General features: G+C 44.7%; 1 protein-coding gene across 1 annotated transcript in view; it reads right to left on the bottom strand.

Annotated features, from left to right (window-relative positions):
• RFX2 (regulatory factor X2) overlaps nucleotides 1-22,568 on the bottom strand; it is a 582,894-nt gene that overhangs the window by 486,946 nt on the left and 73,380 nt on the right. Inside the window, 1 exon segment of the mRNA XM_030218518.1 lies at nucleotides 1,446-1,552. Within this exon segment, the coding sequence (XP_030074378.1) occupies nucleotides 1,446-1,544 (99 nt within the window). The 5' untranslated portion in view covers nucleotides 1,545-1,552.

Raw genomic sequence — 22,568 nt, 5'->3', positions numbered from 1 at the left:
GAGCATTATCCTGAGCTGCTCCTTGAGGGTTGCCATTGATGAAAACTGGGGCTCAGTTGGCACACAAACCTTCAACAGACAGCCTTCTGTGTATCTATGACCTGATCTGAGATTGATGGCTGTCATGCCCTATCCAATACCAAAAGGTGAGCAAGCCATCTTGGGGATACCAGTGACTTCAGTATCTTGATGCCATACCTCAAGGGGGCAGCAATGTCGATACTTCTTGGCTTTCACCCGATGCACTGCATCACAGTTCCTTGGTGTCAACAAGGACAAAGATGAATCCTTCCTTTTCCTCAGAAGATTGGAGGATGCCTGAATCCGGCAGATGATATCAGTGCTCAGTGTCAAAGAAGGGGGAGGCCCCTTCATTGTCCATGCGTCCAGAGTGTTTGGTGTAGCTCTGGAAGCCACAGAGATCGATATCCCCGATGCCAAAATCAATGGACTGGACTTCTTGGCTCCAAAAATGTGTTCACACTGCTTCTTTCAACCCTTGATACCTCCCCTTGACATCTGTGAACAGTTTATAAGAAGGGTCATGATTGGGCCCCAGGTACTAAAGCACCAGTTATGGGGTGTCTGAGGGACATGGTCCTGTTGAACTTGAAACTCTTCTTAAAGTCACTGGGAGTTTTAAAGGACATCTTTGGATAGATGGCCGCAGAAAAAATCAAATGGCTTGATGAAAATCAGACCCAACTGACTGCCTGAGGCCTAAGGGGACCTGTTAGGCCATAGAAAGAAAAAAAAAAATTGAACTGCCAAAAAACCTAAGGGAAAACTATGAGGAAATGTGGGTCAGGGTTCCCGTACAACAGGACTTACTCAATATAAGGCAATAAATGCACCTCAAAGAAAACACAACTGCTGCTGAGAAAAAAAACACAAGCGGATATAGAATGACAATAAATGTGTCCTCACTGTTCCGCAGGAAAAAAGAACAGACTGAGCGGGTCCAGCAGCAGGTGAAAAGATGTGCACATGCTTAGTGACTCGCCTTCAAAAGCTTCAGGAAGAGTAGCTGTAGAGCGTTACTGCGCAGGCTCCGTCAGATAACGTCACCCAGAAGTAAGAATATGAACATTCTGGTTGTTCTCAGAGAACCAGGATCTGGAATATGTGGAATATAAATGTCAAAACTAAATTAATCCCTGTATCAGAAGTAATTTTAATATATCTGCGTACTAAAGCAATGGTAAGATGCACTTAATTTAGTATACCTTTATAGATCGTTCTCAATGGGCCATACATACCAAGTATTCTTCACATAGAATTTTATGGGGGGAAAAAACCCTTTAGTACACTAGCCTATATTCTGCTCTCTCATATTTCAGAGTGAAAAAACCCAACAGTTCCCAATTAGGTTTAACTAAATATTTCAAGGTCAAATGTCACTCATTTTGGCCCATAACCTATTAGGAATTCTGAATATATTTTACCTGTTGGGAAGCTGGAACTGGTTGCACTACAGGAGCCGGAGCAGAAGTACGCAGGGTAACTGAAGTTGCTGAATCTGACCCCCCTTCTGAAGTTTGCATACTCAGTCCTGGAGAAACAAAAACCAGAACAAAATGATATACTACTTTTCTCAGATTTAAAAAGCATAGCTTCATAAAACTTATTTTGTTACATTTATATCCAGGAAGATCTGCTTGAGTGGATAACTCGAACGTCCCAAGGTATGAAAAGAAGTGGAATGTTTGACCATGAAAACCAAAAGCTGAAGAGAAAAATTCTTTTAAAAGCAAACGTTTATTTAGATAAAAACACTCAACACAAACTCTGTGTTTCAGCTGCTAGGCCTGCATCAGGAGTCTACAAAAAAATTATATATATATATATATATATATATATATATATATATATATATATATATAAACAGTGTCAATATATAATGACAAAGAAGAAGATAAAACTAAACAAAAATGTAAATATAAAATAAAAAGGACAGGTATATGAAAGAATATATAGATTGTAAGCTCCTTCGAGCAGGGACTGTCCTTCTTTGTTAAACTGTACAGCGCTGTGTAACCCTAGTAGCGCTCTAGAAATGTTAAGTAGTAGTAGTAGTATATAGAAAACTATGTACAAAAAAGTATATGTAAAGAAAGTAATATATATATATATATATATATATATATATATATACAGTGCAATCCGCTTAAATGCAAGGGTCTGGGACCAAAGAAATGCATGCAGTTAACCAAAGCGTGCACTTAACCGTTGTGACCCAAAGAAGCTTGACATCTGATAAACATATGCACAGTACTGTTTATTATTATACGTACAGTATACGGTCTCAGTTAACTGACATTAGGCTTAATTGAAGTAATCAGTTATAGTCCTCTGTACACTCTTGGGTCTGTGAGTTCCATAGACTACGTCTGCCAGACGGTAAAAACTGTCATAGCACTGACATCCAGTGGTCTCCAGATAGGCCTGCACGGTTTTGAGACTCTCCAGCGCTCTTGCAAAAGTGACAGGAGGAGGTTGTTGAATTTCATCAGCATGTGCCTCGCTGCTCATTTCTTCATCTGTTCCATCATCAGCCGTTGTTGCCTGCGTGTAGGCGCATATCTAGACATCAGTGCTGTCTTCAGCTGTTTGTAGATCGTAATCAACAGCTACTCAGTGATGGAACTCCTCTTCAGTAACACCGGCTGGGATGTCAATAACCTCTTCATCTGACGCGTTTGCAACAGCTGCATCTGTTTCGTCCCTCTCCACATCCTTAACAAGGCTTGCCCGCTTGTAGCAGTTCACAATGGTTGCCTGTGTAACATGATTCCAGGCTTCTTTCTGCATGTGTTGGGAATCCAACAGTGACAGATTACGAGCCAGTTCAACAGCACGTTTATCCTTCCCAGTCTGGTCATCCATAACACTCATCAGACAATGTAGCACAAGAGCCCGATAATGTTGTTTGAAATTGGCTATGCCCTGATCCATAGGTTGGATCAGAGAGGTAGTGTTTGGTGGCAGGAAGACCACCTTGATGTTAGACAGCCTGACATCATCCCTGTGTGCAGCACAATTATCACAAAGCAGCAAAATCTGACGCTTTTGTGCCCTCATTCTAGTGTCTAACTTCTTTAGCCACTGCTTCCAAATTTCCCCCGTCATCCATGAATTTGCGTTAGCCTCATATGACACAGAAAATCGCTTAACTTTCTTGAAGCAATGGGGCTGTTTACTCCTTCCAATGACGAGGGGTTCCAACTTCTCACTCCCATCCATACTGCAGCAAAGGAGGATTATCAATCGGTCCTTCGATGTTTTACCTCCAGTAGTTTCGGCATGTTTGAATGCAAGTGTTCCATCAGGAATCGCTCGCCAGTAGAGACCACTTTTGTCAGCATTGAAAATGTCACAAGGTGCAAACTCGTTCAAATTGGTAAGAAGAACTGAAACAACCCAATTTCCAGCACCAAAGTCATCAGCGTCTTGTTTCTCACCATGCTGCTTCTTGAATTTTATGCTGTTCCTCTCCTTCCATCTTTCCAACCATCTAACAGTGGCTTTGAATTCAGTCAGTCCAAGACTTTCTGCTACCTAGTTAGCTTTCTCCATAAGCAGTGGACCACTGACAGAAAACTGTCTGCTCCTGACTCAAGAAAACCACCAAAGAAGAGCATCTTCTACCTCCTCAGCTGTTCCCACTAGTTTTTGTTTCTGGTGTGGATTTGTGTTGTTTTGCCAGTCTCCCAGAAGCTGGTCTTTCTGCTTCAAGACACGTGAAATTTGACTGGGATTGACACCATATTCTTTAGCAATAGATGCTTGACTTTCTTTGTTTTCTAATTTTTTAAGAACTTCTATTCGTTCAGCCAGTGTTAAAGTCTTACAGTTCCGCCGCGACGATAACTCCGGTGTACGCCCTAACAACATTCTTTCACTTATTCTGCCTGTGGCAGTTAAAGAGGCAGTAAATTTGAAATCTCGTTGGTTGTCACACGCCAATCAGCTTCCATATTCCATGCGCACGCTTATGCGGAGTCTTTCCTGCAGAGGAGCGGTCTTGAACCATGCATATAAGCGAATCTTGCACTTATCAGTGGTGCGCTAAACTGAACTTTGTCCCCATAGAAATTGATGGTGCCAAAATCGGGACCGAAGTACGGCATGCAGTTAAACAGAGCATGTGCTTATCCGACGTGCACTTAAATGGAGTGCACTGTATAAGAAAGTATAAAACTTATATATTAAGAACGACTAAAATTGTGTATATACGTAGATACCTCTTATAACAAAATTTGTGTACATGAATAAAGGATAATACAGTATCAATGTATATGCTTCCAAACCATGATTGGAATAAATGATATATATACACACACACACACGTACATGTATGCATAAAGACATGAAAAATGAAAATAAAAGTATAGTAAAAGTACTTTGTGCACATCATCTGTAATAAATCCTAATGAAGAAAAAATGGATATCATTTGAGTCCCTATATAAAACTGAAATATCTCTCTATATAAAAGGCAACACCAACGTTCTATGAAGCCTCCAGCCGGAAGTGTGAAGGGGGCGAGATATCCGGTTTCTCTATGAGTGTCTGCCCCGCCCTCTCTGTAACACAGTCAGTGAAGGAAAACAGCAGAGCACGAAATCAAATCGCTGGCTCCGTAACAGTGAAGGACTCAGAGGGGGGAGGGGAGAGAGGCCAGAGGGCAGGGACACACACACAGAAGAAAACATTGCTAGCCCCCGTTTCATTTGCATCAGAAACGGGTCTTTTTTACTAGTGAAAAATAAAATATAAAATATAAAGAGGCAGACAATATCTGTCTTAATTCAACACAAATGTTTTGTATATGAAGAAATATACTGACAAGGTGGTACAATATTGTTTGAATACATTAAGGAATTAATTGGTGATATTAAATACAAAATGAAATAATAAAAATGAAAATAGTTAAAATGAAATTGGATCAGTATGAAAAATATAAAATAGAAATAAAAAATACATAAAAGATGAAAAAGGAAGGATGAAAAAAGGAAAGTAAGAAAAAGGGAAAAGGAGGGAAGGAAAGAAAAAGAGAAAGAAAAAATGGAGGGAAGGGGAAAAGGGAAGGAAGGAAGAAAGAGGAAAAAAAGAAGAAGAAAAGGGGACGGATGGGGCGGGGGAGAGGGGAAGAACAAGGTTAGTCTTGAAAACGAAACAATTTGAGACGTGAAACTGGTAAGGGAGGCACATTATTTCCGAGTGGTGCGTATATTTATGAGGAAAGAAAGCGGAGAGGTTACCTCACCAGGCTTATTGAACCGTAACAGTTATTAAAAATATGTGTGAATGGCTAAAAAAGATAGTTGTGGTGCATGAAGCATGAGAAGTAACTGTGCATCAACATACTGAAAAACTACTAACCTCAATGGACGGAGAACACCTGATGCGCAATTGTTGGAGAATATAAACTGGTTAAGTATGGAGTCAATGAAGTCAGTCTGCAACAATATGAACATTTAAACAATGAATGAACCCATGGAGCATCCAGACAGAGGTCTAATCAAAGTAGCCGAAAGCAGAAACATCTGCAATAAACATTACCCTTAAGCGTACTTGCCGGTTTTAAATTCACTATAAAGAAAGTCTATTGTAAATGCTGGGAAATGTTGCTTGAATAACAAAAGCTTATCTTTAAAAAGACCTTTAGTTGAAAAGAGACTTGTTCGTCGATGGGTTAAGTTACCAGCATAAACGAAAGAAGGAACGTTTACCTAGATGGTCCCTTAAGAGTGGAGGAGTGGCCTAGTGGTTAGGGTGGTGGACTTTGGTCCTGGGGAACTGAGGAACTGAGTTCGATTCCCGGCACAGGCAGCAGCTCCTTGTGACTCTGGTCAAGTCACTTAACCCTCCATTGCCTGCCGCATTGAGCCTGCCATGAGTGGGAAAATGTGCGGGGTACAAATGTAACAAAAAAAAAAAAAAGCAGCTTAAAAGGCGCCAAATTGGTAGGAAATGACGTAAGGATGTGAATAAAAATGAAAGTAAAAATAAAAGATAAAAATATATAAATATAAATAAGTTAAAAATATAGTTAAACGTGGGTTTAAATTAAAATGAGGGATACAAAGTATTTCCTATGGGTTATTGGAGAATCTAAGGAAATATTTAAAAATCGGATGCTACGACTGAAGTTATAACATAGCAAGCAGTAAGATGATGCAATGTTTCTATAAAAGAAAGAGTAGATGAAGTAGGTGAATGAATGATAATACTTGCGAAGAGATGAGGGGGAGGGGGAAAGGAAAGAAAGAAGAAGAAGGTGAAGGGAAGATAAAAGGGGGAGCAAAGAGAGGAAGGAAAGGAAAAAGGGAGGGAAACAAAAAAAGGGGGAGGGGAAAATGAAAAAAGGAGGGGGAAGAGGAAGTGGGGGGAGGGGACAAGGGAAGAAAGAAAAAAAGGGGGGAAGGGGGAAGAAATGGATGGAGGAAAAGCTAGCCAAGGGGATGAAGAATAGGGGGAAAATATAATAATATATATATATATATATATATATATATATATATATATATATATATATATATAGTATAGAACTAAAAAAAATAGGAAAATGAAATAAAATACAGTGTGTGTTGGTACTCCACTAGAATGGATATCAGATGATAATTTGATATGCAGAAAGAGAAAGGAGAATAACATTGTTGATAAGAATCAAAAATAATAATAAAAATTAAAAGTTATGTATTGTATGTTTCAAAAATATATGTTACAACGCTGAATTATATTGATATTTACAGTAAGCGAATGCTACATACCTGTAGAAGGTATTCTCCGAGGACAGCAGGCTGATTGTTCTCACTGATGGGTTGACGTCCTCGGCAGCCCCCTCCATCGGAAAATTTACTAGCAAAGGCCTTTGCTAGTCCTCGCGCGCCCATGCGCACCGCGCATGCGCGGCCGTCTTCCCGCCCGAAACCGGCTCGAGCCGGCCAGTCTCGTATTGTAGCAAAAGAGAAACAAGGGAAGACTCAACTCCAAAGGGGAGGCGGGCGGGTTTGTGAGAACAATCAGCCTGCTGTCCTCGGAGAATACCTTCTACAGGTATGTAGCATTCGCTTTCTCCGAGGACAAGCAGGCTGCTTGTTCTCACTGATGGGGTATCCCTAGCCCCCAGGCTCACTCAAAACAACAACCATGGTCAATTGGGCCTCGCAACGGCGAGGACATAACTGAGATTGACCTAAAAAATTTACCAACTAACTGAGAGTGCAGCCTGGAACAGAACAAACAGGGCCCTCGGGGGGTGGAGTTGGATCCTAAAGCCCAAACAGGTTCTGAAGAACTGACTGCCCGAACCGACTGTCGCGTCGGGTGTCCTGCTGCAGGCAGTAATGAGATGTGAATGTGTGGACAAATGACCACGTCGCAGCTTTGCAAATTTCTTCAATGGAGGCTGACTTCAAGTGGGCTACCGACGCAGCCATGGCTCTAACATTATGAGCCGTGACATGACCCTCAAGAGCCAGCCCCGCCTGGGCGTAAGTGAAGGAAATGCAATCTGCTAGCCAATTGGATATGGTGCGTTTCCCTACAGCCACTCCCCTCCTATTGGGGTCAAAAGAAACAAACAATTGGGCGGACTGTCTGGTGGGCTGTGTCCGCTCCAGGTAGAAGGCCAATGCTCTCTTGCAGTCCAATGTGTGCAGCTGACGTTCAGCAGGGCAGGAATGAGGACGGGGAAAAAATGTTGGCAAGACAATTGACTGGTTCAGATGGAACTCCGACACAACCTTTGGCAGGAACTTAGGGTGAGTGCGGAGGACTACTCTGTTATGATGAAATTTGGTGTACGGGGCCTGGGCTACCAGGGCCTGAAGCTCACTGACTCTACGAGCTGAAGTAACTGCCACCAAGAAAATGACCTTCCAGGTCAAGTACTTCAGATGGCAGGAATTCAGTGGCTCAAAAAGAGGTTTCATCAGCTGGGTGAGAACGACATTGAAATCCCATGACACTGTAGGAGGCTTGACAGGGGGCTTTGACAAAAGCAAACCTCTCATGAAGCGAACAACTAAAGGCTGTCCTGAGATCGGCTTACCTTCCACACGGTAATGGTATGCACTGATTGCACTAAGGTGAACCCTTACAGAGTTGGTCTTGAGACCAGACTCAGACAAGTGCAGAAGGTATTCAAGCAGGGTCTGTGTAGGACAAGAGCGAGGATCTAGGGCCTTGCTGTCACACCAGACGGCAAACCTCCTCCAATGGAAGAAGTAACTTCTCTTAGTGGAGTCTTTCCTGGAAGCAAGCAAGATGCGGGAGACACCCTCTGACAGACCCAAAGAGGCAAAGTCTACGCCCTCAACATCCAGGCCGTGAGAGCCAGAGACTGGAGGTTGGGATGCAGAAGCGCCCCCTTGTCCTGTGTGATGAGGGTCGGAAAACACTCCAATCTCCACGGTTCTTCGGAGGATAACTCCAAAAGAAGGGGGAACCAGATCTGACGCGGCCAAAAAGGAGCAATCAGAATCATGGTGCCTCGGTCTTGCTTCAGTTTCAACAAAGTCCTCCCCACCAGAGGGATGGGAGGATAAGCATACAGCAGGCCCTCCCCCCAATCCAGGAGGAAGGCATCCGATGCTAGTCTGCCGGGGGCCTGAAGCCTGGAACAGAACTGAGGGACTTTGTGGTTCACTCGAGATGCGAAGAGATCCACCAAGGGGGTGCCCCACGCTTGGAAGATCTGGCGCACCACTCTGGAGTTGAGCGACCACTCGTGAGGTTGCATAATCCGGCTCAGTCTGTCGGCCAGACTGTTGTTTACGCCTGCCAGATATGTGGCTTGGAGCACCATGCCGAGACGGCGGGCCCAGAGCCACATGCTGACGGCTTCCTGACACAGGGGGCGAGATCCGGTGCCCCCCTGCTTGTTGACATAGTACATGGCAACCTGGTTGTCTGTCTGAATTTGGATAATTTGGTGGGACAGCCGATCTCTGAAAGCCTTGAGAGCGTTCCAGATCGCTCGCAACTCCAGAAGATTGATCTGTAGATCGCGTTCTTGGAGGGACCAACTTCCTTGGGTGTGAAGCCCATCGACATGAGCTCCCCATCCCAGGAGAGACGCATCCGTGGTCAGCACTTTTTGTGGCTGAGGAATTTGGAAGGGACGTCCCAGAGTCAAATTGGAGCAAATCGTCCACCAATACAGGGATTTGAGAAAACTCGTGGACAGGTGGATCACGTCCTCTAGACCCCCAGCGGCCTGATACCACTGGGAGGCTAGGGTCCATTGAGCAGATCTCATGTGGAGGCGGGCCATGGGAGTCACATGAACTGTGGAGGCCATGTGGTCCAGCAATCTCAACATCTGCCGAGCTGTGATCTGCTGGGACGCACGCACCCGCGAGACGAGGGACAACAAGTTGTTGGCTCTCGCCTCTGGAAGATAGGCGCGAGCTGTCCGAGAATCCAGCAGGGCTCCTATGAATTCGAGTTTCTGCACTGGGAGAAGATGGGACTTTGGGTAATTTATCACAAACCCCAGTAGCTCCAGGAGGCGAATAGTCATCTGCATGGACTGCAGGGCTCCTGCCTCGGATGTGTTCTTCACCAGCCAATCGTCGAGATATGGGAACACGTGCACCCCCAGCCTGCGAAGTGCCGCTGCTACCACAGCTAGGCACTTTGTGAACACCCTGGGCGCAGAGGCGAGCCCAAAGGGTAGCACACAGTACTGGAAGTGGCGTGTGCCCAACTGAAATCGCAGATACTGTCTGTGAGCTGGCAGTATCGGGATGTGTGTGTAGGCATCCTTCAAGTCCAGAGAGCATAGCCAATCGTTTTGCTGAATCATGGGGAGAAGGGTGCCCAGGGAAAGCATCCTGAACTTTTCTTTTACGAGATATTTGTTCAGGGCCCTTAGGTCTAGGATGGGACGCATCCCCCCTGTTTTCTTTTCCACAAGGAAGTACCTGGAATAGAATCCCAGCCCTTCTTGCCCGGATGGCACGGGCTCGACCGCATTGGCGCTGAGAAGGGCGGAGAGTTCCTCTGCAAGTACCTGCTTGTGCTGGAAGCTGTAAGACTGAGCTCCCGGTGGACAATTTGGAGGTTTTGAGGCCAAATTGAGGGTGTATCCCTGCCGGACTATTTGGAGAACCCACTGATCGGAGGTTATGAGAGGCCACCTTTGGTGAAAAGCTTTCAACCTCCCCCCGACCGGCAGGTCGCCCGGCACTGACACTTGGATGTCGGCTATGCTCTGCTGGAGCCAGTCAAAAGCTCGCCCCTTGCTTTTGCTGGGGAGCCGCGGGGCCTTGCTGAGGCGCACGCTGCTGACGAGAGCGAGCGCGCTGGGGCTTAGCCTGGGCCGCAGGCTGTCGGGAAGGAGGATTGTACCTACGCTTACCAGAAGCATAGGGACCAGTCTTCCTTCCCCCGAAAAATCTTCTACCTGTAGAGGTAGATGCTGAAGGCTGCCGGCGGGAGAACTTGTCGAATGCGGTGTCCCGCTGGTGGAGAGACTCTACCACCTGCTCGACTTTTTCTCCAAAAATGTTGTCCGCATGGCAAGACGAGTCCGCAATCCGCTGCTGGAGTCTATTCTCCAGGTCAGCGGCACGCAGCCATGAGAGCCTGCGCATCACCACACCTTGAGCAGCGGCCCTGGACGCAACATCAAAAGTGTCATAAACTCCTCTGGCCAGGAATTTTCTGCACGCCTTCAGCTGCCTGACCACCTCCTGAAAAGGCTTGGCTTGCTCAGGGGGAAGAGCATCAACCAAGCCCGCCAACTGCCGCACATTGTTCCGCATGTGTATGCTCGTGTAGAGCTGGTAAGACTGGATCTTGGCCACGAGCATAGAAGAATGGTAGGCCTTCCTCCCAAAGGAGTCTAAGGTTCTAGGGTCTTTGCCCGGGGGCGCCGAAGCATGCTCCCTAGAACTCTTAGCCTTCTTTAGGGCCAGATCCACAACTCCAGAGTCATGAGGCAACTGAGTGCGCATCAGCTCTGGGTCCCCATGGATCCGGTACTGGGACTCAATCTTCTTGGGAATGTGGGGATTACTTAGTGGCTTGGTCCAGTTCGCAAGCAATGTCTTTTTCAGGACATGGTGCAAGGGAACAGTGGACGCTTCCTTAGGTGGAGAAGGATAGTCCAGGAGCTCAAACATTTCAGCCCTGGGCTCGTCCTCCACAACCACCGGGAAGGGGATGGCCGTAGACATCTCCCGGACAAAGGAAGCAAAAGACAGGCTCTCGGGAGGAGAAAGCTGTCTCAGGAGAGGGAGTGGGATCAGAAGGAAGACCCTCAGACTCCTCGTCAGAGAAATATCTGGGGTCCTCCTCTTCCTCCCACGAGGCCTCACCATCGGTGTCAGACACAAGTTCACGAACCTGCGTCTGCAACCTCGCCCTGCTCGACTCGGTGGAACCCCGTCCACGGTGGGGGCGTCGAGAGGTAGACTCCCTCGCCCGCATCGGCGAAGCTCCCTCCGCCGACGTAGTCGGGGAGCCTTCCTGGGAGGTGGCCGCTGTCGGCACCGCACACGGTACCGACGTCGGGGACCTCAACCTGGGCGATGGGCCAGCAGGCGCCACGCTCGACGGTACCGGAGGCGCAAGCACCGCCGGTACCGGAGGGGTAGGGCGCAACAGCTCTCCCAGAATCTCTGGGAGAACGGCCCGGAGGCTCTCGTTTAGAGCGGCTGCAGAGAAAGGCTGAGAGGTCGATGCAGGCGTCGACGTCAGAACCTGTTCCGGGCGAGGAGGCTGTTCCGGGCTGTCCAGAGTGGAGCGCATCGACACCTCCTGAACAGAGGGTGAGCGGTCCTCTCGGTGCCGATGCCTGCTGGGTGCCGAATCCCTCGGCGACCCAGAGCTCTCGGTGCCGACATGGGGAGGAGACCGGTGTCGATGCTTCTTCGACTTCTTCCGAAGCATGTCACCGGAGCTCCCCGGCACCGACGAGGAGGACGTAGAATCCATCCGTCGCTTCCTCGGGGCCGAGACCGAAGAGGGTCGATCCCGGGGGGGCTGTACCGCAGGAGCCCTCAGGGTAGGAGGAGACCCACCCGAAGGCTCACCGCCACCAGCAGGGGAATGGACAGCCCTCACCTGCACTCCTGACGATGCACCTCCGTCCGACGACATCAGCAGACGAAGTCTCGGTACCACCGACGTCGATGCAGTCGCCCGATGCCTCGGCGCCGATGCAGAGGTCCGATGCCTCGATGCAGTCGATGGGGCGGCAGCCAAGGAAGATGGTCCGGACGCTGACGACGTCGATGCACTCGATGCCTCCGGTGCCGATGCCGACGAAGAGCCCGAGAACAAAACGTTCCACTGGGCTAATCTCGCTACCTGAGTCCGCCTTTGTAACAGGGAACACAGACTGCAGTTCTGAGGGCGGTGCTGGGCCCCTAGACACTGAAGACACGCAGAGTGCCTATCAGTGAGCGAGATTACCCGGGCGCACTGGGTGCACTTCTTGAAGCCGCTGGAAGGCTTCGATGTCATGGGCGGAAAAATCACGCCGGCGAAATCAAAAGCCGAAATGGCGAAAATTGAAGCACCAAAATTTAGAGGGAGAAAAATCTCGACCGAGGCCAAAAGAGGCCTACCCCGACAACGAAAGAAAACTTACGGGGCAAAAACTGAGAAATACGGGAAGGGCAGAAAACCCGAAAGGGTCTTCCGGAACACTACCGGAGCGCTTCCCGAACTTTTTCAAGGAAAAACAGCAAAAAAACACGTCGAAAAGGACGCACGAGGTCGACTCTCTGGGGCACGAACGGCGTAACACGACCGTACCGAGCGTGGACGAAAGAAGACTGGCCGGCTCGAGCCGGTTTCGGGCGGGAAGACGGCCGCGCATGCGCGGTGCGCATGGGCGCGCGAGGACTAGCAAAGGCCTTTGCTAGTAAACTTTCCGATGGAGGGGGCTGCCGAGGACGTCAACCCATCAGTGAGAACAAGCAGCCTGCTTGTCCTCGGAGAATGCTGAGTATATGGTGTTCCTCAACACTGAGACTAAGGCACAAAATTGTGATGAAAAAAAAAAGGAAAAATAGAAAAAAAAATAGTATATATAAAAAATACAAAAATAATTAAATAATAATAATAAGGTAGGTGTGAGGTTCTATGTATATTTATATAGCCAACAAAATATACAAAGAGGGGCATTTTCGAACGGGGACGCCCATCTCTAAGGGTGCCATCTCTGAGGATGTCCCCGTGAAGGGGTGGGGCATCCCATATTATGGAAACAAGATGGGCGTCCATCTTTCGTTTCGATAATACAGTCGGGGATGCCCAAATCTCAACATTTAGGTCGACCTAAGAGATGGTCAACCTAAATGTTGAGATGGTCGACCTTAGAGATAGACGACCTCGGTTTTCGCCGATAATGGAAACCAAGGCCGCCCATCTCAAAAACGACCAAATGCAAGCCCTTTGGTCGTGGGAGGAGCCAGCATTCATAGTGCACTGGTCCCCCTCTCATGCCAGGACACCAACCGAGCACCCTAGGGGGCACTGCAGTGGACTTCACAAATTGCTCCCAGGTGCATAGCTCCCTTACTTTTGGTGCTCAGCCCCCCAACCCCCCACAAACCCACTTCAACTGTGCTCCACTGCCCCCACTCACCAGATCGGCCACTGTCTTCATCTTATCCTCTCCACTAACTGCTCACTCTCCAGTTTCTGTGCCTCAACTCTTCCCCTAGCTAACCATTATCTGATAACTTTCACACTTAAACACCCTCCTCCCCAATCTCGTCCAATCTTAACCAATACATTTAGGAATCTTCAGGCTATTGACCCTTCTACTCTGTCGTCCAGTGTTTCAAATCTCTTCTCTACCACTATGTTATACAAGTCTGTCAATGAGGCTGTCTCTTCCTATAATACTATTCTCTCCTCTGCTCTGGATACTCTCGCTCCTCTCATTCCACGTTCTGTAAAACGTACCAAACTCCAACCTTGGCTGACCTCTAGTATCCGCTACCTACGCTCCTGTGCCCACTCTGCCAAATGCCTTTGGCTGAAATCCTGTGCCCATGCTCACTTCATACATTTCAAATACTTGCTGACCTCCTTCCAGTCTGCTCTTTTACTTGCCAACAGGACTATTACATCCAGTTGACTAATTCTCTTGGCTCAAACCCTCGTCGTCTCTTTGCCACACTGAACTCTCTCCTCAAAGTGCCTTCACCTCCAACCCCCCCCCCCCCCCCCCCCCTTCACTTTCCTCCCAGACTCTGGCTGAGTTCTTTCATGATAAGGTTCACAAGATTAAACTTGAATTCTCAACCAGGTCACCTCCACCTCTCCTTCCCTTAGTCCATTCTCTCAACCCTCCAACCCCTGCCTCCTTTTCTTCCTTTGCTGAAATCACTGAAGAGGAAACTACACATCTTCATTCCTCCTCAAAACTACCTACCTGTTCCTCTGATCCTATTTCCACCCATCTACTTAACACTATCTCTCCTACTGTCATCCCGTTTATCTGTCATATCCTCAGTCTTTCACTTTCCACTGCGACTGTTCCTGATGCCTTCAAACATGCCGTAGTCCCACCACTCTTTAAAAAAAAACCTTCATTGGACCCTACCTGTCCTTCCAACTATCGCCCCATCTCCCTCCTCCCTTTCCTATCCAAGATACTTGAACGTGTTGTTCACTGCCGTTGCCTTGAATTTCTTTCATCTCAAGCTATTCTTGATCTACTTCAATCTGGCTTTCACCCCCTTCATTCAACTGAAACAGCGCTTGCTAAAGTCTCCAATGATCTGTTCCTAGCCAGATCCAAAGGTCTCTATTCTATCCTCATCCTTCTCGATCTTATCTGCTGCTTTTGACACTGTTGATCACAGCCTGCTCCTTGATACACTGTCCTCACTTGGATTTCAGGGTTCTGTTCTTTCCTGGGTTTTCTTCTTATCTCTCCCAGCGTACCTTTAGTGTATACTCTAGTGGATCCTCTTCTACTTCTATCCCACTGTCAGTTGGTGTACCTCAGGGATCTGTCCTGGGACCTCTTCTTTTTTCAATCTATACTTCTTCCCTTGGTACTCTGATCTCATCCCATGGTTTTCAGTATCATCTTTACGCTGATGACTCCCAGATCTACCTTCGACACCAGAAATCTCAGCTGAAACCCAGCAAAGTATCAGCCTGCCTGTCTGATATTGCTGCCTGGAAGTCTCAGCGCCATCTGAAACTAAACATGACCAAGACTGAGCTTCTTATCTTTCCCCCTAAACCAACCTCTCCTCCTCCCCCATTCTCTATTTCTGTGGATAATACTCTCATCCCTCCTGTCTCATCAGCTCGTAACCTTGGAGTCATCTTCGACTCCTCCCTCTCCTTCTCTGCACATATTCAACAGACTGCTAAAACCTGTCGTTTCTTTCTCTATAATATCAGCAAAATTTGCCCTTTCCTTTCTGAGCACACTACCAGAACCCTCATCCACGCTCTTATCACCTCTCGCTTAGACTATTGCAACTTGCTTCTCACAGGTCTCCCACTTAGCCATCTCTCTCCTCTTCAATCTGTTCAAAATTCTGCTGCACGACTAATATTCCGCCAGGTTCGTTATGCTCATATTAGCCCTCTCCTCAAGTCACTTCACTGGCTTCCTATCCGTTTCCTCTTATTGACCTATAAGTGCATTCACTCTGCAGCTCCTCAGTACCTCTCCACTCATCTCTCCCTACATTCCTCCCCGGGAACTCCGTTCACTGGGTAAATCTTTATCTGCACCCTTCTCCTCCACCGCTAACTCCAGACTCCGTTCCTTTTATCTTGCTGCACCATATGCCTGGAATAGACTTCCTGAGCCGGTACGTCACGCTCCATCTCTGGCCGTCTTCAAATCTAAGCTAAAAGCCCACCTTTTTGATGCTGCTTTTAACTCCTAACCCTTATTCACTTGTTCAGAACCCTTATTTTCGTGGCTGCTTTACAAAGCGGTTTGCTCAGACAAATGGTGACATCAAAGAAATATCCAATGAAATCAACCAAAGTCTACACATCATGAACACCTGGGCAGATGCATTTCGATTGAAACTAAATGCAGAAAAAACTCAATGCCTAATACTCACCTCCCAATACAACACGAATGAATTTACTGCTTTAAACACACCGAAACTAAACCTTCCAATCTCAGAAACTTTAAAAATCCTTGGAGTCACTACTGATCGCCATCTAACACTCGAAACCCATGCAAACAATACAACCAAAAAGATGTTCTACTGCATATGGAAACTGAAAAGAACAAGACCATTCTTCCCAAGATCCGTCTTTCGCAACCTAGTGCAATCCCTCGTACTTAGCCATCTGGATTACTGCAATTCACTATACGCAGGTTGTAAAGAGCAAATACTGAGGAAACTTCAAACTGCCCAGAACACAGCAGCCAGACTCATCTTCGGAAAACCAAAATACGAAAGTGCAAAACCCTTACGAGAGAAGCTACACTGGCTCCCACTTAAGGAACGCATTACTTTTAAAGTATGCACATTAGTCCACAAAATTATTCACGGTGAAGCCCCAGCCTACATGTCTCACTTAATAGACCTACCTCCCAGAAACGCTAAAAGATCATCTCGAACTTTCCTTAACCTCCACTTCCCTAATTGCAAAGGCTTAAAATACAAGGCGCTGCACGCATCAACCTTTTCTTACATAAGCACGCAATACTGGAATACACTACCACGCAACTTGAAAGCGATCCACGAACTAACCAACTTCCGCAAACTATTGAAGACTCATCTTTTTGATCAAATTTACTGTAAGGATCAAAACACATGAAGTCCACACTCACTTTTCAGAAATACACCAATACATTCTCTTCTGAATTCTCATCCCCCGTAATTTTATCACATTTATACCTTTACTCACAGAAAAATGTTATACCGAATGTTCTCTTGCTAATGTTCTATTACCCTATCAGTTTCCCGTTGTCTCTTTCCACTGTTCCATTGTTCTCTTCCTTTGTCCTATTCCCTAACGATACTTTGACTTTGTCTTCACATAACTCTTACAATGTAATCCATAACTGAGTTGTAACAAATTGTACTTCCATCATTTACAATGTATTGTAAGCCACACTGAGCCCGCAAATAGGTGGGAAAATGTGGGATACAAATGCAATAAATAAATAAATAAATAAAATAAATAAAACCCACAAGGGAGGGAGCGACGCTGGATCTGGTGCTCACAAATGGGGATAGCGTGTCAAATATCCGAGTGGGTGCCCAGTGGGCAGCAGTGACCAAACGGTTTTGTTTAATATTACAGCTAAAGTAGAGAGCGGTCACTCAAAACTCAATGTTCTGGATTTCAAGCGTGCTGACTTTAGTAAAATGGGGGAATACCTGAGGAAAGAGATGATGGGCTGGGAGGAAATACAAGAAGTGGAAGGACAGTGGTCCAGGCTGAAAGCAGCTATAAATAGGGCCACGAACCTTTATGTAAGGAAAGTAAATAAAAGCAAGAGAAAAAGGAAACCGATATGGTTCTCCAAGCAAGTGGCTGAGAAAATAAAGGCTAAAGAGTTGGCGTTCCAGAAATACAGAAAAACTCAAGAAAAGGAACACGAGGAGGAATACTGGATGAAACTGAAAGAAGCCAAGAGAGAGATACGTCTGGCGAAAGCGCTGTTATGGTATAAGCCAATTGTCAGAATTCAGAGTTATTGATTCTATCAATATAAAAATGCAGCTTTTAAAAGATGTATTGAAACTACATTTCAATACCTTCTTTCCCCTTTTCCTTGGGAACTTCTGATAGCAGGACTAGTCAATTACAAACACTTAACAGACACAAAGGGGTACTGTGCTTCAAAGAGAAATAAAACGCTCTCTGCCCTCCCACCTAAAAAGACTGAACAAAGGCATGACTAAGGTGGATACTTGAAGAATCACATAGACATCTCCACCAGCAGACAGATAGTCTGGAAAAGGCATAACTCCAGCTATTGATAACAAAGACTTCAGAGGGAAACCATAAACAAGATATTTGCTTGTCAAACCATTTGGTAGTTACCTCAGATATGTATACCTGCCCCTCCCATCAGCTTTCAGACATGTGCAGAAAGGAAAGACTTATAATGTGTATCTGCTCCAGAGACTGAGCAGGAAGCCTTTTCACATCAAAAGACCATTTGTCAGCAAGATCCAGACAGCAAGTCTTGTGATGTCATAAGACATGAGACCAAGATACCACAATGCTTTGCAAATGCCCAAGGGTCGTGTGCAAACCAGGAAACCAGGACAGAGATACACATGGCATGTCTTCCTGCAGCTTGCAAGAGTATAAAAGATAGAAGCTGTTCCAGACAAGCAGATGCTGCTTCCCTTCAACTGCAACACAGATTCTTCTCTTCCTGGGACCTCTAGCCCACCTGCCTGCTATGAGGACCTCTTCTGCAAACATGTGCTTACCTCATGCTGTTCATACTATGTAACAAGGACTTGTAAGTAACATAACTTTTGATCTAGACCTGCTACTTTACTTTACTTAAGCACAGATTATCTGTAAAGATCTCTTTAAATAAAACTACCTCTCGTGTGCAATTGTATATTAAATCAACCTTTTTCAAGCTAAAAATATGGTCTCTTTGTGTTCTGAGTATATGGTATCTTTTTACATATACTTAATTTATTTAATTTATTGCAATTATCACCTTTGGTGACTGGTGGAGAAATTAATATCCTAAAATTTATAAATACAGCGCCTGCTCTTAAATTATAAACAGTAGCGAGTGCTCTAGAGCTCTTTCCCCCAAGATAAATCATTTCTTGTAATATATTTAATGGTGGAGAATTGCGCGCAGAGTTATTGTGCACAAAGTAGCAGTGTTCTTAAATTATATTCTTGTATTTTGCTGCTTTATAGTGAACTGAGTATCAGGTTTCATTAATTAAATTTCCGATTGATAAATTGATAAGGTTTTCAGGTATTCAGAATGCCGTGCTGGATGGATGTTTGGTCTTATTTAGGTACTTATGCACTCATGTACTTTATGTATTTTATAATCAAATCTTTAGGCATGCTCTGGCATAAAATAAAAACCAATTTTGCAGTTTCTTTTGAGGAGGACATAGATAACCCCACTTTGCCTAAGCAATGCGTAGAATCCTCTGGCCCTAATCCTTGGACCCATAACGTAACTGATGATATTTCCACCCCCTCTGATATTGAAACAAAATGTGATTTATATTCAATTAAGTCAGGGAGCAAGAGGAATTCAGCCTGTCTCTGGTTAATGTGGACCATATATAAGAAAGCCTTAAAAGAACATGCAGAATTGAATGAGAAGTTACTAACCAAAGAGAGAGAATGCATGCAGGTAACCACAGAAAAGGATTTTCTAATCAGAATGGCTAGTTGCTTAAATGACCAATTAGACGCCCTTAGAATACAGGTGCAAAGGCAGGCAGCACAGGAGACTAAAATGAAAGCCCGAATTTTAGCTTTAGAAGTGCAGGCAAACCAGGTCCCAGGCCTAAAACAACTAATCAGAGAGCTAAATCTGCAGACGTCCCCTATAGATGAGAATATTGATCAGGTACAGGATTCACATTTGCAGGTCTCAACCATTACGGGTCTCCCATGTGCCCCTCCAGACCCAAATACAGCTACAGCCATGCCTGTTTCAGCTGTGGTAACAGTATCACAGTCCATCCCCATAGCAGGAGGTTCAACTAGAACCATTAGCTCCCAGGCCCCCTCACAGCATCCAAAACCTCAGCACATATATGCACAACCTGTTCTGCAGTCTAATTTAAATGCTCATGAAGGTAAGCCTCCAGTTAAATGTTCAGCTCCTCAACACACAGATGCACCGCCTGGGCTGCATTCTGATCTAAGCTCCCATAAAGGTAAACCTCTAATAAAGAAATCAGCTCCTCAGTATGTAACTACTGAAAACCACAAGCAAGCATGTGACATTTTAAAATCTCATGGTGAGAATATTACATATTGGGAGAACAAACCCACTGGCGTCATTATAGCAAGGGCCATGCAGATATTGCAGATAGCTAACAATAACAAGAGAAATTTGCCACCAGATAAGCAGAAACCTGTAACTGCAGGTCCTACCGTGCCAGAAACTGACATTCTGTCAGCCCTTCCTGCAATTTAATTCCTAGAAACATGAGGAGACGCCTCCAGCCTGGACTGGACTTCTCCACAGTGTGACCCACTCTGCAGATGGCAGTGGAATCCAGGTGCTAATTTGTAAAATAGGTTGGACAGGAATATAGAAAAAGTTTTTGCTATTAACCTTTTGTAACACTGTTAAGGATTTAAAATGTAGCTTCTATTGTTCTTTTGAATGTTTAAGATTTAATAATGTCTCTCTGCAGTAAGTAAGATTTAAAATGTCTCTCTATGATTAGCTTCTATTGTAATTTGTTTTTGATAATATTGTTTAAGGATTTAGAAATGTATTTTTCTGATGAGTGACTCCCACTGGAGTTGAAACTAAAATACTGGGTAAGAAGTTTTAAAATTGCCTCTTGCCAATAAGTAACTCCCACTTGAGCTGAAACTTAATATTGTGCTTTAATGAGAATTAACAAGATATGCTTATTTTTACAGAAAAGAAATTAAAGCTTAAGAAAATAAAGCCTGTCTACACGCTGCTTGCATACTATGGTCTAAGATTATAGGAAGGAAATGGAGCAAGAGAGGGATTCCCTACCAGAACCTGGAGCCGTGTGACCTGCTAAAATTAATGTGAAAGTGTTTTTCTTTTTCTTGTCTTTTTCAGAGTTCAAGTTCTACTTATGAAATAGTGATCCTGTTCTACTTATGAGATATTAATATTTTAATGGTGCTAGTAATTAATATATACATGGCTATCTCAGATACCTGTTCTACATTTTAAAATAGATCTGTGCCTCTTCTACATTTTTAAATGAATAGATCTATACCTGTTCTACTTACGAGATAGTGACATGTATAATTTTGCTAATTGTTGCTTATTTCTAAATGAATGAAACTGCTGTGGTAATCCAAATGGATGCCACAGGTGCTGCTTTTGGTGCTTTTTGTGCTTTATTAAATTTGCTAATTGTTGCTTATTTCTAAATGATTGAAAATGCTTTGGCAATCCAAGATGGATGCCACGTACGTTGCTTTTGTGTTTTTGTGCTTTATTTGCAGGTTAAGCTCAATCCTGGATCTGGAATGGACGATCGGAGACCTAAAGGCCTAATAGAGTTCTTTGTTTGTTTGTCATGTGGTCTCCATGTTTGTTTTATGTTATGGGGTACCCAAGAAACTATACACAGACATTCATAGACCCTCCCTACTAACAGTCCCTCCATTAGTTCACATTGTACCATGTCCTTTCCCAAGAAAGGAAAAAGACCATTTTCACTGGCAGAAAAGCTACAGAAAAGATTATTATACAAGCTATGGCTCACATATAATGTTCTACTAATTGCTACCTAAGGTTATATATTCACATGTGTATATTTGAAAATATGAGCAAAGGTTTCTCTTTACATGATCCACCAGATACAGTCAGTATAGTGAATATTTCTGATATTCAGTATCACAGCCAGTACGTACAAAATGCTCTCTCTGGAATGAAATATTGGCTGTGCGCAAAGCACAATTAGCATATATTTTCTAAATTCTTTACAACATTAAACACGTGAATATTGTCTATTAATTTGCTACATTAAACACTGCTAAAGCAGATAAATATGGTAACCTTTTACCACACTCATTACCCATAAATAGTTTCTCTCTGGAAAAAAAAGTTTCTCTCTTTAAAGTATTTCATGGCACTATACCATGACTCTGTTTTTGCTTATTTGGTCAATGATTAAGTAGATATTGTGGTATAGGATTGTTAGGAATAATTATTTTCTTTTTGTGTATTATTATGATAATTGCATACATATGCCTTTATTTCTAATGATAACAATAGTATAGCAGTTCCATATTACCATTCTTGTTTCTGTATTAGATTATTGCTAATGATTCACTGTTCATAATAAGTGATTTTAGTAATTACAGACCAATGCTGCAGTATGTTTCCAATGATTTACCCATACACACCCCTGAACTACCACCTATTCCCTTAGATGTTATTGCTATTAATACATCAGCCTCTGAAATAGAGAATATAGGGAAACATTCACAGAGTATTTTTCCTTGGAATGTCAAACGTTGAGAATAGTGACTGAATAGATTGTTCCACCCCATTGCGGTGGTATAAATTGGTCAATTGCGCACTCTCATGCTACTGATTTGGCTAGCATACTGGGTAAGATATCATGTGGCATCAACCTATGCCCCTGAGCAGGTGACACAAAAAGAGATGGTCTCTGGGAAATAGAGCAAGGTGACGCTTCTGTGGCTGAAGTCATATAAAGTGTACTTGCAAGCCTATTTTAAACCAGAGGGGCAGTGGGGGAACCAGCCAGCACCACAGGCTCAGAGAGGAAGCAAGGAAAACCAGCCAGCTAGCCAGCTCCCTTAAGACACAAATTCTGTGCAAAAATGTTAAATTCTGCACGACTGGGGAATTCTGCACAACTTCTCCGGCAGGAATACCACATGTAAGGCAAAGGGAGTG

The sequence above is a fragment of the Microcaecilia unicolor genome, chromosome 11 (genome assembly GCF_901765095.1).
Source record: "Microcaecilia unicolor chromosome 11, aMicUni1.1, whole genome shotgun sequence".
In the NCBI taxonomy this organism is placed as follows: domain Eukaryota; kingdom Metazoa; phylum Chordata; class Amphibia; order Gymnophiona; family Siphonopidae; genus Microcaecilia; species Microcaecilia unicolor.
This window is presented reverse-complemented; position numbering and strand designations above follow the sequence as displayed.